At 38.3% G+C, this 14,048-nt stretch overlaps 1 protein-coding gene across 6 annotated transcripts in view; it reads left to right on the plus strand.

Moving 5' to 3' along the window:
* PDE4DIP (phosphodiesterase 4D interacting protein) overlaps positions 1–14,048 on the plus strand; it is a 137,189-nt gene that overhangs the window by 55,531 nt on the left and 67,610 nt on the right. For all 6 annotated transcript variants that reach the window (XM_046645178.1, XM_046645179.1, XM_046645175.1 and 3 more), the window contains 11 exons: positions 3,711–3,842; positions 4,578–4,697; positions 4,937–5,029; positions 5,169–5,381; positions 6,259–6,417; positions 7,292–7,405; positions 7,597–7,734; positions 8,655–8,834; positions 9,737–9,931; positions 12,586–12,753; positions 12,925–13,006. In XM_046645178.1, the coding sequence (XP_046501134.1) occupies positions 3,711–3,842; positions 4,578–4,697; positions 4,937–5,029; positions 5,169–5,381; positions 6,259–6,417; positions 7,292–7,405; positions 7,597–7,734; positions 8,655–8,834; positions 9,737–9,931; positions 12,586–12,753; positions 12,925–13,006 (1,594 nt within the window). The remainder of the gene's footprint in view (positions 1–3,710; positions 3,843–4,577; positions 4,698–4,936; positions 5,030–5,168; positions 5,382–6,258; positions 6,418–7,291; positions 7,406–7,596; positions 7,735–8,654; positions 8,835–9,736; positions 9,932–12,585; positions 12,754–12,924; positions 13,007–14,048) is intronic.

Here is a 14,048-nt window from a genome sequence, read left to right on the forward strand (position 1 = left end):
GCCTTTTAGTCTAAAGGTCTCACATTATGCAACATTAGGCCTGGGAGCAGTTGTTTTTTCTGATGCTGGAAAGCATTTGTCCTAACTGAGTCAAAAGCAACTTAATTTAAAATATTATTATTATTACAACATGATTTTAGTGGCTGATAGTCTGGAGATTAACACTGATTCAACCAAGTCAAGTATTACTGATTTCAGGCTCTACAAAATCTTTGTAAGAGTGATCGTTTACGTATTTGATACTTCACAAGAATTCATGATGAGCTGTTGACTCAGGGGGCCTTTGCTAAGTGCTCTTTTGGCAGACTGTTATCTGAAGGGACGTTCTTCTAAGATGTAAAATAATGAAGCATAATGAATAAAGAAGAAACATATTCCAGTTTTTAAGTGAAAGCATTATGTTTACAGAAGTAGGGGTTTTCTGTGATTATTCATGCCAAGATGGGTACAGATGAGACCCATATTCATTATGTACTTTTCTGTGGCACTGTTTGGCTTTAAAGTTGCTCTTGAAATATCTGTATTAGATATCTATCTATCTGGTGTTGTTTCTATGAGAGCCACTGAAATATTAGAACATTGGGCCGAGAATTAGGAGACAGGCCTGTTTTTGTTTTTTTGCTTTTATTTTTATTGTTCTTGTTCACTTACTAAACACATTTTGGTCCCTGCAATATTCCATGCATTCTGGTAGGCAATGGGTCTACAGAGATAACAGATGCATTACCAACGGAAGTGCATTGGGTTTACTTGGATCCTGTTCCCTGATTTCTTGTGTAACTTTGGACAAATTACTTACCTTGTCTAAGTCCCCATTTCCTCAAACATAAAATGGGACTGGGTGGTTTACAAAGTTTCTTCACAGCTCTAAGATTCTTTGGTGTAAAGTGAGTAAATATGAGCACCTTCCGTTTTAAACTTGAAGCTATTTTCTTTAATTCTGCTTGTTATAGTTTAAATTTGAAAAATATAATAACTTATTGGAGAGATATTTTACACTGAGGAAGTAAGAAGCTAAGTTTTGTAGAGTATGTTTTATTATTAAATAAATGATAAAATTATTTATCAGTTAGAATTGTTGTAAATATCTATTAAAATAGTTACCTTTCCCATAGTGTGACGTAATTGACATTGCTTCAGGGCAAGGCTCCCTCTTATACCCCTAAGAACGAAAATCCAGTTTTTCTAGGAGTCATTATCCCTGCTGCTTCTGTCTTTCTCTTTCTCCACTAGCTCTGTTGACTCTTCTCTCAAACAGATCCAAGCCTATCCCTTTCTCTCCTCCCCATCACTGCCACTCTTATCTTTTACCTGCACCACTGCAGTAGGCTCCCAGCCGGTCCGGTTTCTCCTGGTGCTCCCCAACAGTACATTCACCACAGAGCAGCCAGAGTGATCTTTTTAAGATTTAAATACGATTGGATTACTTTTCTGTTAGAAATGCTGCAGTCCATTCTCATTTCAATGAGAATAAACTCCACCTTCATTCACCCGGGTGCACAGAAGCCATGTATGACCTGGCCCCTGCCTGCCTTACTGCCTCATGGAATATTACTAGCCCTGTATTACCCAGCAGGGTGGCCACTAGCCGTATGTGGCTGGTCCGAATTGAGGTGTGCTGTGAGTGTAAAGTATACCCCTAATTTCAAAGACTCAGTATGAAGAGAATGTAAAGTATCTTGTTAATAATTTTTATATCAAACACGTTTATGATAACTTGGATATAATACATTGGATCAGATAAAATATTTTATTAAAATTAAGTTAACCTATTTATTTTTACTTTAGTCAGTGAAGTTACTAGAAACTTTAAAATCACACATATGGCTCACATTATATTTGTATTGGAAAGTGCTATTCTAGCTACATAGGTGTTTCTCTTTCCCAAGCTCATATGTACCCTTTTCCATTAGCTGTTCCCCCTGGCTAGATTGTTCTTTAGATCTTTGCAGGACTGGCTCCTTGTCATGCAGATCTCCATTTAAATGCTTGCTGATAGAGACCTTCCACTGATCAACCAATTTAGAGTAACTGAACCACTTTATCATGCTTTCCTATCTTATAGCGTAGGGCTTGTCACTACTGATATTTTGTGTATTTCCTTGTTCCTTTATTATGTAGCTCCCCACTCCAGCTCCCACAGTGGTTTGCATATTATGGTACTTAATAGATGTTAAAAACAATTGGTAAAGAGCCCTGGAAGAATAGAAAAAGATTTTTCTTCCAAAATCTTTATACTTCCAGTCAGTTGTTGGCAGGAAGAGATTTAAGGTAAGCTGTAACCCCGCTACCTGGAAGGTGGTGATCAGAGTTGGAAAGTGTGAGGGGAAAGAAAAAATGAATAGCAGTTACCTTTTTTCTCTTCCTAATGGATTTATATTTTTCCTGATTGGAGTGAGTGGGACAGGGCAGGGAGAGAGGAGATGGAATTTAATGCCACACTGAATTCCTAAAGTTTATTTTAGTACCCTCAGCTTATAATGAATATTAGGTACAGTTCAATAAGTTTGTCTTAGTCAGATTGATCATCCCATATATAAATAATGTTTTTTTCTCCTGAATCTTTTTGGTGAGTTGATATTCCTATAAAACACAGTTCCTTCTCAGATGACTATGGATTTTTTCAATTTGTTTTTAACTTGTTTTTTACTTTTTATTTTGAAATAACTTCAAACTTACAGAGACGTCATAAGAGAAGTACAAAGAACTCCAAGATTCCTCACTTGTTAGTATTTACCCAGATTCACCAGTTGCTAATATTTTTCTACATTTGCTTTATCACTCCCACTGTCTATATAAACATATTTTTTTTCCTGAATCATTTGAGAATTAGTTGCAGATATTGTGCATCTTTACACTAAATAAGCATGTATTTCCTAAAGACAAGGACCTCTCTTACATAGCTATGGTACAGTTATCAAATTTAGGAAATTTAGTACTGATAAAATACTGTTATCTAGGGGCTGGCCCCGTGGCTGAGTGGTTAAGTTTGCGCGCTCCGCTGCAGGCGGGCCAGTGTTTCGTTGGTTCTAATCCTGGGCGCGGACATGGCACTGCTCATCAAACCACGCTGAGGCAGCGTCCCACATGCCACAACTAGAAGGACCCACAACGAAGAATATACAACTATGTACTGGGGGGCTTTGGGGAGAAAAAGGAAAAAAATAAAATCTTAAAAAAAAAAAAAAGTTTATCTAACAGAGATTTAAAAAAAAAAATACTGTTATCTAATGGATAGTCTGTATTCAAAATCTGCCCCATTTTCCCAATAATGTGAACAGGCATGTTATAAAAAAGGTAGTTTCAATATAGCTTTTCCTCTCTTAGGGATTGTCTAAGTTTGATGCAGCTTTTGAGTTCCTTGATTGAAAATAGGATAAAGCATACATTTGGTCTTCATAAGCATTTCCCTTTTTAATCCTCCTTTCTCTTTACACTCTGAATTATTTGCTTTAACTGAATATGTAGTATTTGTGTGAATTCAGGGAGAAAGGTAGGGAGGGGAGTTAGGGAGTATCATAAGGATGGAAGTGAATCAGTACTCTTAATAAGAAACAGGACAGTCTTCAGGAATTCATACTGATAATGCATGCAACCACTCTGGTTTTTTAAGTCTCTGGCAAAAGATGCTAAAAACATTTGAAGATAAAATTAAAATTTATTGTTGGCTACATTTAACTCAACTTACTTGTCTTATTCCTTCTTCCTAGCCCATGACTGAAGAGTTACTCAAACAACAGAAACTGAATTCACATGAGCCCATTATAACTCAACAGTCTGTATCTGATTCCCACTTGGCAGAACTCCAGGAAAAAATCCAGCAAACAGAGGCCACCAACAAGGTATGATCGATAGCATGCCCTTGGAGATCACAGAGTTTCCTGAGGATGTGACTGGCTCTACCTGAGTCTGGTAACCCCTCTGAATAGGACCTAGGAGATAGATAGTGTGTATTCCTGGAGCTCTAGGGGATATTTGATTAAGAATGTGATTCTTTTATGTCTCATCAAGATTTTAGCCTCATCTGCACAGGTCAGAATTTCTAGTGCCTTTCAGATGTTTAGTTAAAACTTGAATGCAATCTGTAACTATGTAAGGCGCCGAGACAGGGGGTTTGTGGTTTTGACTTTAGCTTAACTTCTCACCCCTTTATAGCTCATGGATTTAACATCTATTTAGAAGAAAATTCCCACAATTTGGGTTGCTGAGCTTCTGGGCTAGTGTGTCTGTGTGGTGTACTGTCCTATACTAGATAACAGAAGCTCCTTGGTCTGTGTGTAAAGGATCCACAGTGACTCATGTGGAGAAGTGCTTGGTATGGCTGCCGTCATAGAGAAAGCACAGTGCCTGAGAATTGAAGCAATTGAGCACTAAAGGAAGTATTTCATATTCCCTGCTACCTTCTCTTGCTGTGATTGATGATAGGACCTTAATGGTTATTATATATGGGGAAAAAATAACATGGTCATATTCCCTAAGAAATCCTTTAAACCTATACTTAGGAAGGACTTGATGGTTGCATTTGAGGTTAAAAGAAATCATTGACCTAACAAACTGTTTTTCTTTGCTGAATTCAGATTCTTCAAGAGAAAATGAGTGAAATGAGCTGTGAACTAAAGGCTGCTCAGGAGTCATCTCAGAAGCAAGATGGGACAATTCAGAGCCTCAAGGAAACTCTGAAGAGCAGGGAAAGTGAGGTAAAATATTTGACAATTAAGGACCTGTGAGGAAATGATTTACCCCATCAAAGTAGACAAGTATTCCATATTTTGTAGAAATGGGTATTATCAGACTAACAGATCTTAGCCTAGAGAAATTGTAGTGTAGTCTAAATTGGTATTTTGGAATAGTCCTGTTATTAAAATCTGTACAGGTATGATAATAGAATTCGTATTTAGTTTACTAACATGTTTGGTGTTCCCTCTCTCCTTTTCAGACTGAGGAGTTGTACCAGGTGATTGAAGGTCAAAACGACACGATGGCAAAGCTCCGAGAAATGCTACACCAAAGCCAGCTTGGACAGCTTCATGTATGTGAGGCCACATAGGACAGGAGGCGAGACCCCAGTTGGGGATGTGACATTCTCAATCACAGTCTTGGTTTTGTTGGTGTTCTCAGCTGCTCAGGGCTTGCCCTCCTTGTGATGATGATTTTTACTGTCTTTTCAGAGCTCAGAGGGTACCTCCCCAGCTCAGCAACAGGTGGCTCTGCTTGATCTTCAGAGCGCTTTATTCTGCAGCCAGCTCGAGATACAGAAGCTCCAGAGGGCGGTACGACAAAAAGAACGCCAGCTGGCTGATGCCAAACGATGCGTGCAGTTTGTAGAGGCTGCCACCCGTGAGAGAGAACAGCAGAAAGAGGCTTCTTGGAAACATAACCAGGTAAATCATTAATCATTTTGTGGCCCTAAATGCTGACTTTGCCCTGATAATAACTTTTTATCAGGACAGTTTGTGTTGAACCCTTGAGTTCGCCTGCTTAATCTAAGTTATTCAGTTCAACATTTGTTTCTCCCTTACCATGTGCCATATGTTGGGCTGTGTTCTGGAAATGCAAGAGTAAACATCACAGGCTTTTTCCTCTCAAGTTACTTGTAATTTATTATGAGAGACAGTCACATTAACAGAAATTCAGTGCGGTAAATGCTGTAGAGGAAGCATGTATGGGGTCCTATGGGAATATACAGTAGAGACTGAGGAAGCAAGTCGGGGAAAGCTTCATGAAGGAAGAGATATCTGAGGTTATTCCTGAAGGATAGGTAAAAGTCAGCAAGACAGAAAAGTGGGGAAGAACAACCGAGGTCAATGGAATGTCACACACAATTAGCCGTGTATATATATATTTTTAAAAAATCACGTAACTCTTAAATGGTTCCTTTATCTTGTTAGCCTAAAACACATGCTATCGATTTCTCTTTTTAAGATTTAAAAGAATGGTAAAAATATCCTATCCTTGAGCTTATTGTAAAGTAAAGGATCCAGGTTTACAGTGGGACAGAGTCCAACTTAGTAGTTATATAGATCTATGATTTTTAGAATATTGAACTATAATGTCAAATTTATGTCTCACCGCCATCCACAGTTCCCACAATTTCCCGCATCCCGTTTGATTCATGTATGTTTCTATAGTAATTTTAAGAATGGCACTTTCTGCTACTTTATATTTCGTTCTACATGCCTTGAAAGTTTTAAGGCTTCCATGTCTAATGACCATGTGAAAATTTTTGATTGTTTAAAAAAGAGAATCTCTTTTATTCAGGAATTACGAAAAGCCTTGCAGCAGCTACAAGGAGAACTGCAGACTAAGAGCCAACAGCTTCATACCCTGGAGGTTGAAAAATACAGTGAGATTCGAACCCAGGAGCAGCACATTCAGCACCTAAACCATAGTCTGAGTCACAAAGAGCAGCTGCTTCAAGTGAGTCTACATAATGATTTCAACTAAAATTGGGCTCAGAGAGCTCTAAAATTTCTGTTCCTACAATCTCAAGGTATTCATCCATCTGTGTTAAGTACCTGCTACATGTGGAACATTGAGAGGTAGGAGTGAGGAGGATTCCACAGAAATAGAAATAAATACAAAGTACAGTCTGTGAGCTAAGAAGCTAAGCAGCACATGTAGGAAACAATAAATGTAGACCTGGAAGACTTAAGCAATAAATAGTCAACAAATTGTTATTGAGCAGCTGTGTGAGTCAGACGCTGTGATGGGTGCTGGGAAGAGAAAGAGAGGATATGGCCGTGCTCTCAGTCTAGTAGGTGAAGACATCTGTATGAAATTTCCACAGTTATTTAGATGATAAAATGAAAGTTTTAGGAAAAAATGGAACACTAAAGAAGAGTGATCAATTCCGCCACCTACTCTAAGCTTCAGTCCTCTTGCTGAGCATACAGTTTTTTCACAGGACACATATATTGCACATACATTTTTCCTTTGATAGAAATACCTCCACCACTTCTTCGCTTGGGAAACTGCTAGTCCTTTAAGACTCAGAGCAAATGTAGCCTCTTTTGTGAAGGGTCTTTAGGGACACCTTCAGGCAGAGTTAGACAATGCCTCCTCTGTTCCCCCAGTTGCTAGCTACACACACACATATGTATACATATACACATGTATATGTGCTGCAGAATAGTTAACAATTTATGTGCCTGTTATCTCTACTAAACTGTGGTCCCCTTGAGAGAGATCACATTTTGGTTTTTATCCTGAATAACAAATTGCTAGACATAGTGTAGGAATTCAGTTAATATTGGGTAAATGAATAATGGAAAATACTTTTTGGTCTCATTAGGAATTTCGGGAGCTCCTGCAGTATCGAGATAACTCAGACAAAACCCTTGAAGCAAATGAAATGTTGCTTGAGAAACTTCGGCAGCGAATACAAGATAGAGATGTTGCTCTGGAGGTATGTACCATAATTTTGTTCTTGACTCTGTGGATTAATCTATTCACATAGGTACTATAGAAATGTGTGTCTACTTAATTTGCCACTTTTTGGAGTTGGTTTTCCATTCCTTTATATTTGGAATCTTGTTGAATGAGGGTGATCGCAATAGTGAATCTCATGGAGCTTTAGGGTCCTTACTTTCCTTGCAGCGGGCTATAGATGAAAAATTCTCCACTCTAGAAGAGAAAGAAAAAGAGCTGCGTCAGCTTCATCTTGCTGTGAGAGAGCGAGATCACGATTTGGAGAGATTGCGCAGCATCCTCTCCTCTAGTGAAGCTACCATGCAGGTAAGGGTGAAATCGGCCATGGCTTGGTATCCCTCTCCCATCTGGATTCTGGGCCTGAAGCATCAGCCCCTTCCATGATTTTCTGAAACCCAGGGAATTTGCTTTCTAAGAAAAAAAAATTAAAAACAAATAAAATAGCAGTCATTAGTTCCATTGTTATACATTAGGAAGTGAGAAGTTTTAGCACTTCTGCTGTGAACTTGGTAGGAAGAGGCAGTGAATACGGATTTCAGTGATCGTTCTAATTTATTTCTATGCCTTGTCAATATCTATATACTTTTACAGAAGCATTGCGAGGGTGCAGTTATTGTGTTTATCTCATTAATATTACAGTCTTGTACATTCTGAGAAATGCATTGTTAGGTGATTTCATTGTCGTGCAAACATCATAGAGCATACTTATACAAACCTGGATGGTATAGCCTACTACACACCTAGGCTATGTGATACTGATCTTATGGGACCACTGTCGTACACTCAGTCTGTTGTTGACCGAAATGTCATTGTGTGGGTACATGACTATGTATACATGTCCCTGTGTAGCCACAATCAGAGTACTTGTTTATTTTATTAACATTTACTGTGGGCTATTTTTTATGTATTTTTTAAAGCTTATATGTCTAATCATCTGCCACATCTTAAAGAAGTCCTTCACTTCCTCTGTAGCATAGCCTACTTCCTCTGAAATACTTCATTTATCACGTACATTATATTTATCTCTCTACAAATTAGATGAGAGTGTCTAAAAACAAAAAGTAGATTAGTCTGGCATTGTTAGATTAGATACTAAGTTTTCTCCTTTTGCAAAAAATTGGTAGATAATTTAGGAGATAATTTAAAGGTGGATCAAGTTTGTTGTTTATCCTGAGGAGTGTGGGGCGGCCCTTTGACGTATGGTTGCTTTCTTTGTGATTGTGTAGAGTATGGAGAGTCTTCTGAGGGCCAAAGGCCTGGAAGTGGAACAGTTATCTGCTACCTGTCAAAACCTCCAGTGGCTGAAAGAAGAATTAGAAACCAAATTTAGCCATTGGCAGAAGGAACAAGAAGGCATCATTCAGCAGTTACAGACATCTCTGCATGACAGGAACAAAGAAGTAGAGGTAAGACTTTAGCTAACTTAAAGGCAGGTTACATAGCCTCAGTCTTGGATTGGGAATCTGGAGGTCTGGGAGGCCAGTGACCCAAGTCTTTAATTCCATTCTGTGCCTGGGCAAGTCGTTGGCTTTCACTGGATCTGTAAACTCAGGGAGACAGTTACCTTTCTCAGAGAAGTTATGTGAGAATTAATGAGATCTAAAAAACGCGCCTACATTATGACAGCTAACCTTTATTAGTTATGGTGCTTGTGCTGTGTCAGGCACTGTTTTAGGAGCTTAATGGATATTAAGTCATTGAATCCTCACAAATCTATGAGTTATTATTCTTCTTTTACAGACAAGGAAACAGACTTCTGAAGTGAAATGACTTTTCCAAAGTAACATAGCTAATAAGTGGCACAGCCAATATGCAATCTGGGTGGTATGACTCTATAGTTTTAACCACCAGGTCCTACCTCTCAGTGTGGAAATAGGAACTACATCACCATGCTAGTAAATATAGTGCTCATTTTTCTTTTTCAGCTTATCATATTGTGTTCCCCTATCAAGTTACATTGGGGAGAAAATAAATGGAATGAATGAACTGAGTGTCCATTTATCCTCATCTAATATTAATTATTATGTGCCCTGAGCAAATAGGGAAAGGATTTATTTCAGAAAATAATATGTAAATTGTCATTATAAATATTTTTCTGTATTGTTAGTGTTCATTCACTGAGCATGTGTTTACAGTCTTCTGTGTGCCGGGCTTGTGCTAGATCTGGGGAAACAAAGATGAATAAACCAGGATACTTGCTTTCCAGAATCTCACCGCTCTTTCTTCTATGATAGAGTCTTATAAGCCCTTTGATATTTGGTAGAGGGAATTTTTTCCTCCAGAACTTACACTGTCCCTTCTGTATTAGGATCTTAGTGCAACATTGCTCTGCAAACTCGGACCAGGGCAGAGTGAGATAGCTGAGGAGCTGTGCCAGCGTCTGCAGCGAAAGGAAAGGATGCTGCAGGACCTTCTAAGTGATCGAAACAAACAAATGGTGGAACATGAACTGGAGATTCAGGGCCTGCTTCAGTCTATGAGCACCAGGGAGCAAGAGAGCCGAGTAAGGACCAATACCCTCTTCAGAGAAGTATCACTTAGTTCATTTGTAGTCTGCGAATAGGAAGCATCTGAACCTTGTAACATATATGTTTATGTCATTTCACAGTCAGTTCTATTAGTTTTTTCCTTCAATCTATTAACTAGACTACAGTTTTACATCAATCAGCAAAGTATGAAATACTGTTAGAACACTTTGCATCTAGAAGTGTCCCTAAACAATACATGTACCCACCTGTTAACTTCATTATGTACATTGTCTTTTCCTTCATAATCTGATCATTTCGACAGAAAGTAATATGGGGTTCTGGCGTGTTTTGATTTTGATTTTAAATTATCAAGACTTGAATGATATTTTGTATTTCCTGCCAAGGTATGGGAAAACTTACACTTTTCGTATTTTCTCTTAATTCTTGGAAAATCTGAATTCTTATAGGAGGAAAAAAAATTGTGTTTTTTCAAAGGCCATGATGAAAATAAATAATCTCATAATAATATGGGATATGTTAATCTCCAAATAATGGTCCACAAGTATTAATTTATCCTCATTTCCATGTGTCTTTCTCCTCAAGGCTACAGACTGGTATAGTTGACTTGGGCTGCATTTCAGAGATCAGTCACTCAGAATCCCCCTTGTCAACTTTTAGAGGGAACTAATTCTTATCACTTGCCTGTGTTATTTGACCATCATCTTCTCTAATGCTTCCTTATGTTATGGAACAGGGATATTCCACTCTTCTCATTCTCAAGCCCGCAGAAGTAAATACACATTTTGCTGGAAACAGGCTGCCATGTGCTGCAGAAATTGCTTCTAGAATAGACCTAACAAAATCATTATGAATTATTTAAATCTTTGGCAAGAGCCTAACAAGCCTTTATTTGAGTTTTCTTTTTAACTCCTTTGTTATTTGAAAGAATTAGTCTTATTATACCTCAGAAAGAAATATTATAACCTGATAGTCGTAAAATAGTGGAACCCTAGGAGATGACTGAAATTAAAAGATTTTCAACTCAAGAAGGAGAGTAATGGTTGTATTCTTCTGGACCTGCATCTCAGATTTTCGGGGAGAAGAATCCCCTGGATAGTGTTTTAAAAACATAGATTCCCAAGGTCACCCCCAGAGATAGAAATTAGGAAGTATAAGTGAGACTCAAGAATTTGCATTTCTTACAAGCTTCCAGGTGATGGTGACACACCTGGCTCATGGACCGCCCTTGGAGCATCACTGCTAAAAACACCACCACTAGACAAAGAATACTAAGCCAGATAAATCATATATATGGCACAAGATATCTTGTATGTTATTTATGTTTTTTTCCTATGATAATTTTCATAGAGATTTTTAAGGCACATTAATGTACTGATTCCTTTAAGTGGTTATGCCCAAATCCCTGAAGAGCCTAAATTTTACTTACTAAAAATGGAAGGTTATTCTTTTATTTCCCTTAGAAATTATGACAAAAGCTCAGCTTCTCATTTAAAACAGTAGCAATTCTCCTCAGAGACAGTCGGTACCATGACAAAGCTAATATAGTTCTGATTCATCATCTTATAACCCCAGTAATTTAAGTCTTAGTTTATTATTTCCAGATTTTCTGGTAAAAATGGAGCCTTTCCATGTGGTGATGGTCACAAATAATGTTCTAGATCTTTTCCTTATTGTGCCATCACCTGTCTTATAAAACTGTGGGATTTGAAATGAAATAAACAGGGTTTGGTGGTTTTGAGGTCCAGATTCTCCTGATTCTTATGGTCTGATAATGATGTTTCTGTGTAATTGATTCATTCAATATACATGTCTTGAGTGCCTATGAATCAAGTGCCTGCTATGTGCTAGCCACTCTTCTGGGTGCTTGGGATTCAGCACTAACAAAACATCTTAGTACCTGTCCTTAGGAAGCTTACATGCAGTTGGCGGGGAGAGAGAGAGAGAGAGACAATAAACAGATATATAGGGCTGGCCCTGAAACACAGTGGTTAAGTTAGGTGCGTTCCTTTTCGGCTGCCTGGGTTTGCAGGTTCAGATCCCAGCCATGGGCCTATACCACTTGTCAGCCATGCTATGTCAATGACCCACATATAAAGTAGAAGAATGGGCACAGATGCTAGCTCAGGGCTAATCTTCCTCAGCAAAATAAATAAATAAATAAATAAATAAACAGATATATCAGAAAATGGTAAGTGCCTTGTAAAATAATTTAGCATAAAGGGAATTGAGAGTAGAGGAGAGATTGCTGTTTGAGATAGGATATGCAGTGAAGGCCAGTCTGATAAGGTAACGTTTGACAAAGACCTAAAACGAGCAAACCAAATGAATGTTTGGGTAAAGAACATCTAGGGGAAAGGCACATGTTGCCGCAGTAAAGATGGACAGTTCAAACCAGAATCCTGACACCTTAGCCTGATAGAGTTCTAGCGGAACCAATTTCAGAATGTTTTATTCTTAGTAGATATGTTATATCCAGTGTTTCCAATATTCTGCCTATCACAGACTTTCTTTCCACTGTATTTTTCCTTATGAACTGAAAGCAAAGAAACTATTTCTTTGGGACCCACTGGCTTTTCATAAATGATTGCCTTTTAACAAGTAATATCAAGAACGTACCTTTTGTTTTATTAGAGTATCTTTCCAATGTTATGTGTGATTTCCTTACTAGGCTGCTGCAGAGAAGATGGTACAAGCCCTAATGGAAAGAAATTCAGAATTACAGGCCCTGCGCCAATACTTAGGAGGGAGAGATTTCATGGTGTCCCAAGCACTCACCTCTCACCAACCAGCTGAAGTTACCTCCATCAGCCCCCAACCTGGAGAGCAGACAGATCAAGTAAGGACTATAGACTTGTGTAGATATTCATGCTAACTGCATTTTCCTTTTATATTTGAGACATAAGTTTGATAATTTTAATACTAAATTGTGTGAGAACACTCCAAGTCCTTGTCATCGTAATCATAGTTCCTGCATTTTCCTAAATCTCCCAACTTTTCAAATTTTTAGGCTTCAATGCATATACGCTCCAGAGATGATGACACTTCATTGCCTGCCAAAGGGGATACCGGCATACCCAGCTCCTCATTAGGTAAGTATCAAATTTAATTTCATTAAGGAAACTTCTGTCTTTCCTTCCTACAATTCTCTGTTAACAGCTTTGGCCAAGACTCTCTTTCTCTCCCTACCTTAATGGAAGAAATAAGTTTCGATTCCCCTGAAAGGCTGAAGACATATCTAGTCTAGGAAAAACTACCCTTATCTTAAGTTGAATTGAAGTTGTTGCTCTGGGTATGCAATTTGGCCCAGGGAAACTTCACCTTAATTCTCCTTTTCAGATAGCTTGGTAGGGATTCAGAGATGCAGGAGGTAGTGTTTCCAAAGCTGCATAGCAGGACCTTGGGGCTGACACCTTCTCCTGGATATCTTTCAAGAAGGCTGAGGATACTCATTATAACTTGGCATCACCTACATGGCAGTGTCGGGAGGGCCAGGTAGCATACATTGAGTTATTTGCCAAACTCAGCTCCACCTAAGGGATGGTTGTAGGCCTTACCTAAAAACAACTAAATTCTGTGCATGGTGAGAGTAAAATTCATATAGATGCCTTGGATTAGAGCCTCTGACTTTCACAGAGCAAAAGGTTGGGATCTATGTACGGTAGCTTCAAGGAAGACAGTCCCCAGTGAGTTCCAGAAGTCAGGACTCACCATGATTAATGAAGCAGTGATTATAGTGCTATGGTAAGAAAGGTTGTGGACTAGGAGAATTAACTTACCATTTTTTAATGATATTAAGAATGTAAAAATTTTGTGCCTATGTCATAGTGTAGGTATTACGGAATTCCATAGGTCAGTCATGCAAGTAGTCACTTTCTAGTAGGAGAACTTTATGCTAGTCAAAGAGTAAAGAATGCTGGATTTGTTTAATTTACTCCCTATTTACCTATTTTTAAAAAGTACCTTTTCCCAATATTTTATTTTGCAAATTTCAAACCTGTAGAAAAGTGGCAAAAATGGTACAGTGAATACCCCATACACTTTTATTAAGATTCACCAATTGTTAACATTTTGCCACATTTGCATTATTTCTTTGCATACACACACACAGATATAATGTTTTTTCTGAACCAT

The sequence above is a fragment of the Equus quagga genome, chromosome 18 (genome assembly GCF_021613505.1).
Source record: "Equus quagga isolate Etosha38 chromosome 18, UCLA_HA_Equagga_1.0, whole genome shotgun sequence".
NCBI classification, from domain to species: domain Eukaryota; kingdom Metazoa; phylum Chordata; class Mammalia; order Perissodactyla; family Equidae; genus Equus; species Equus quagga.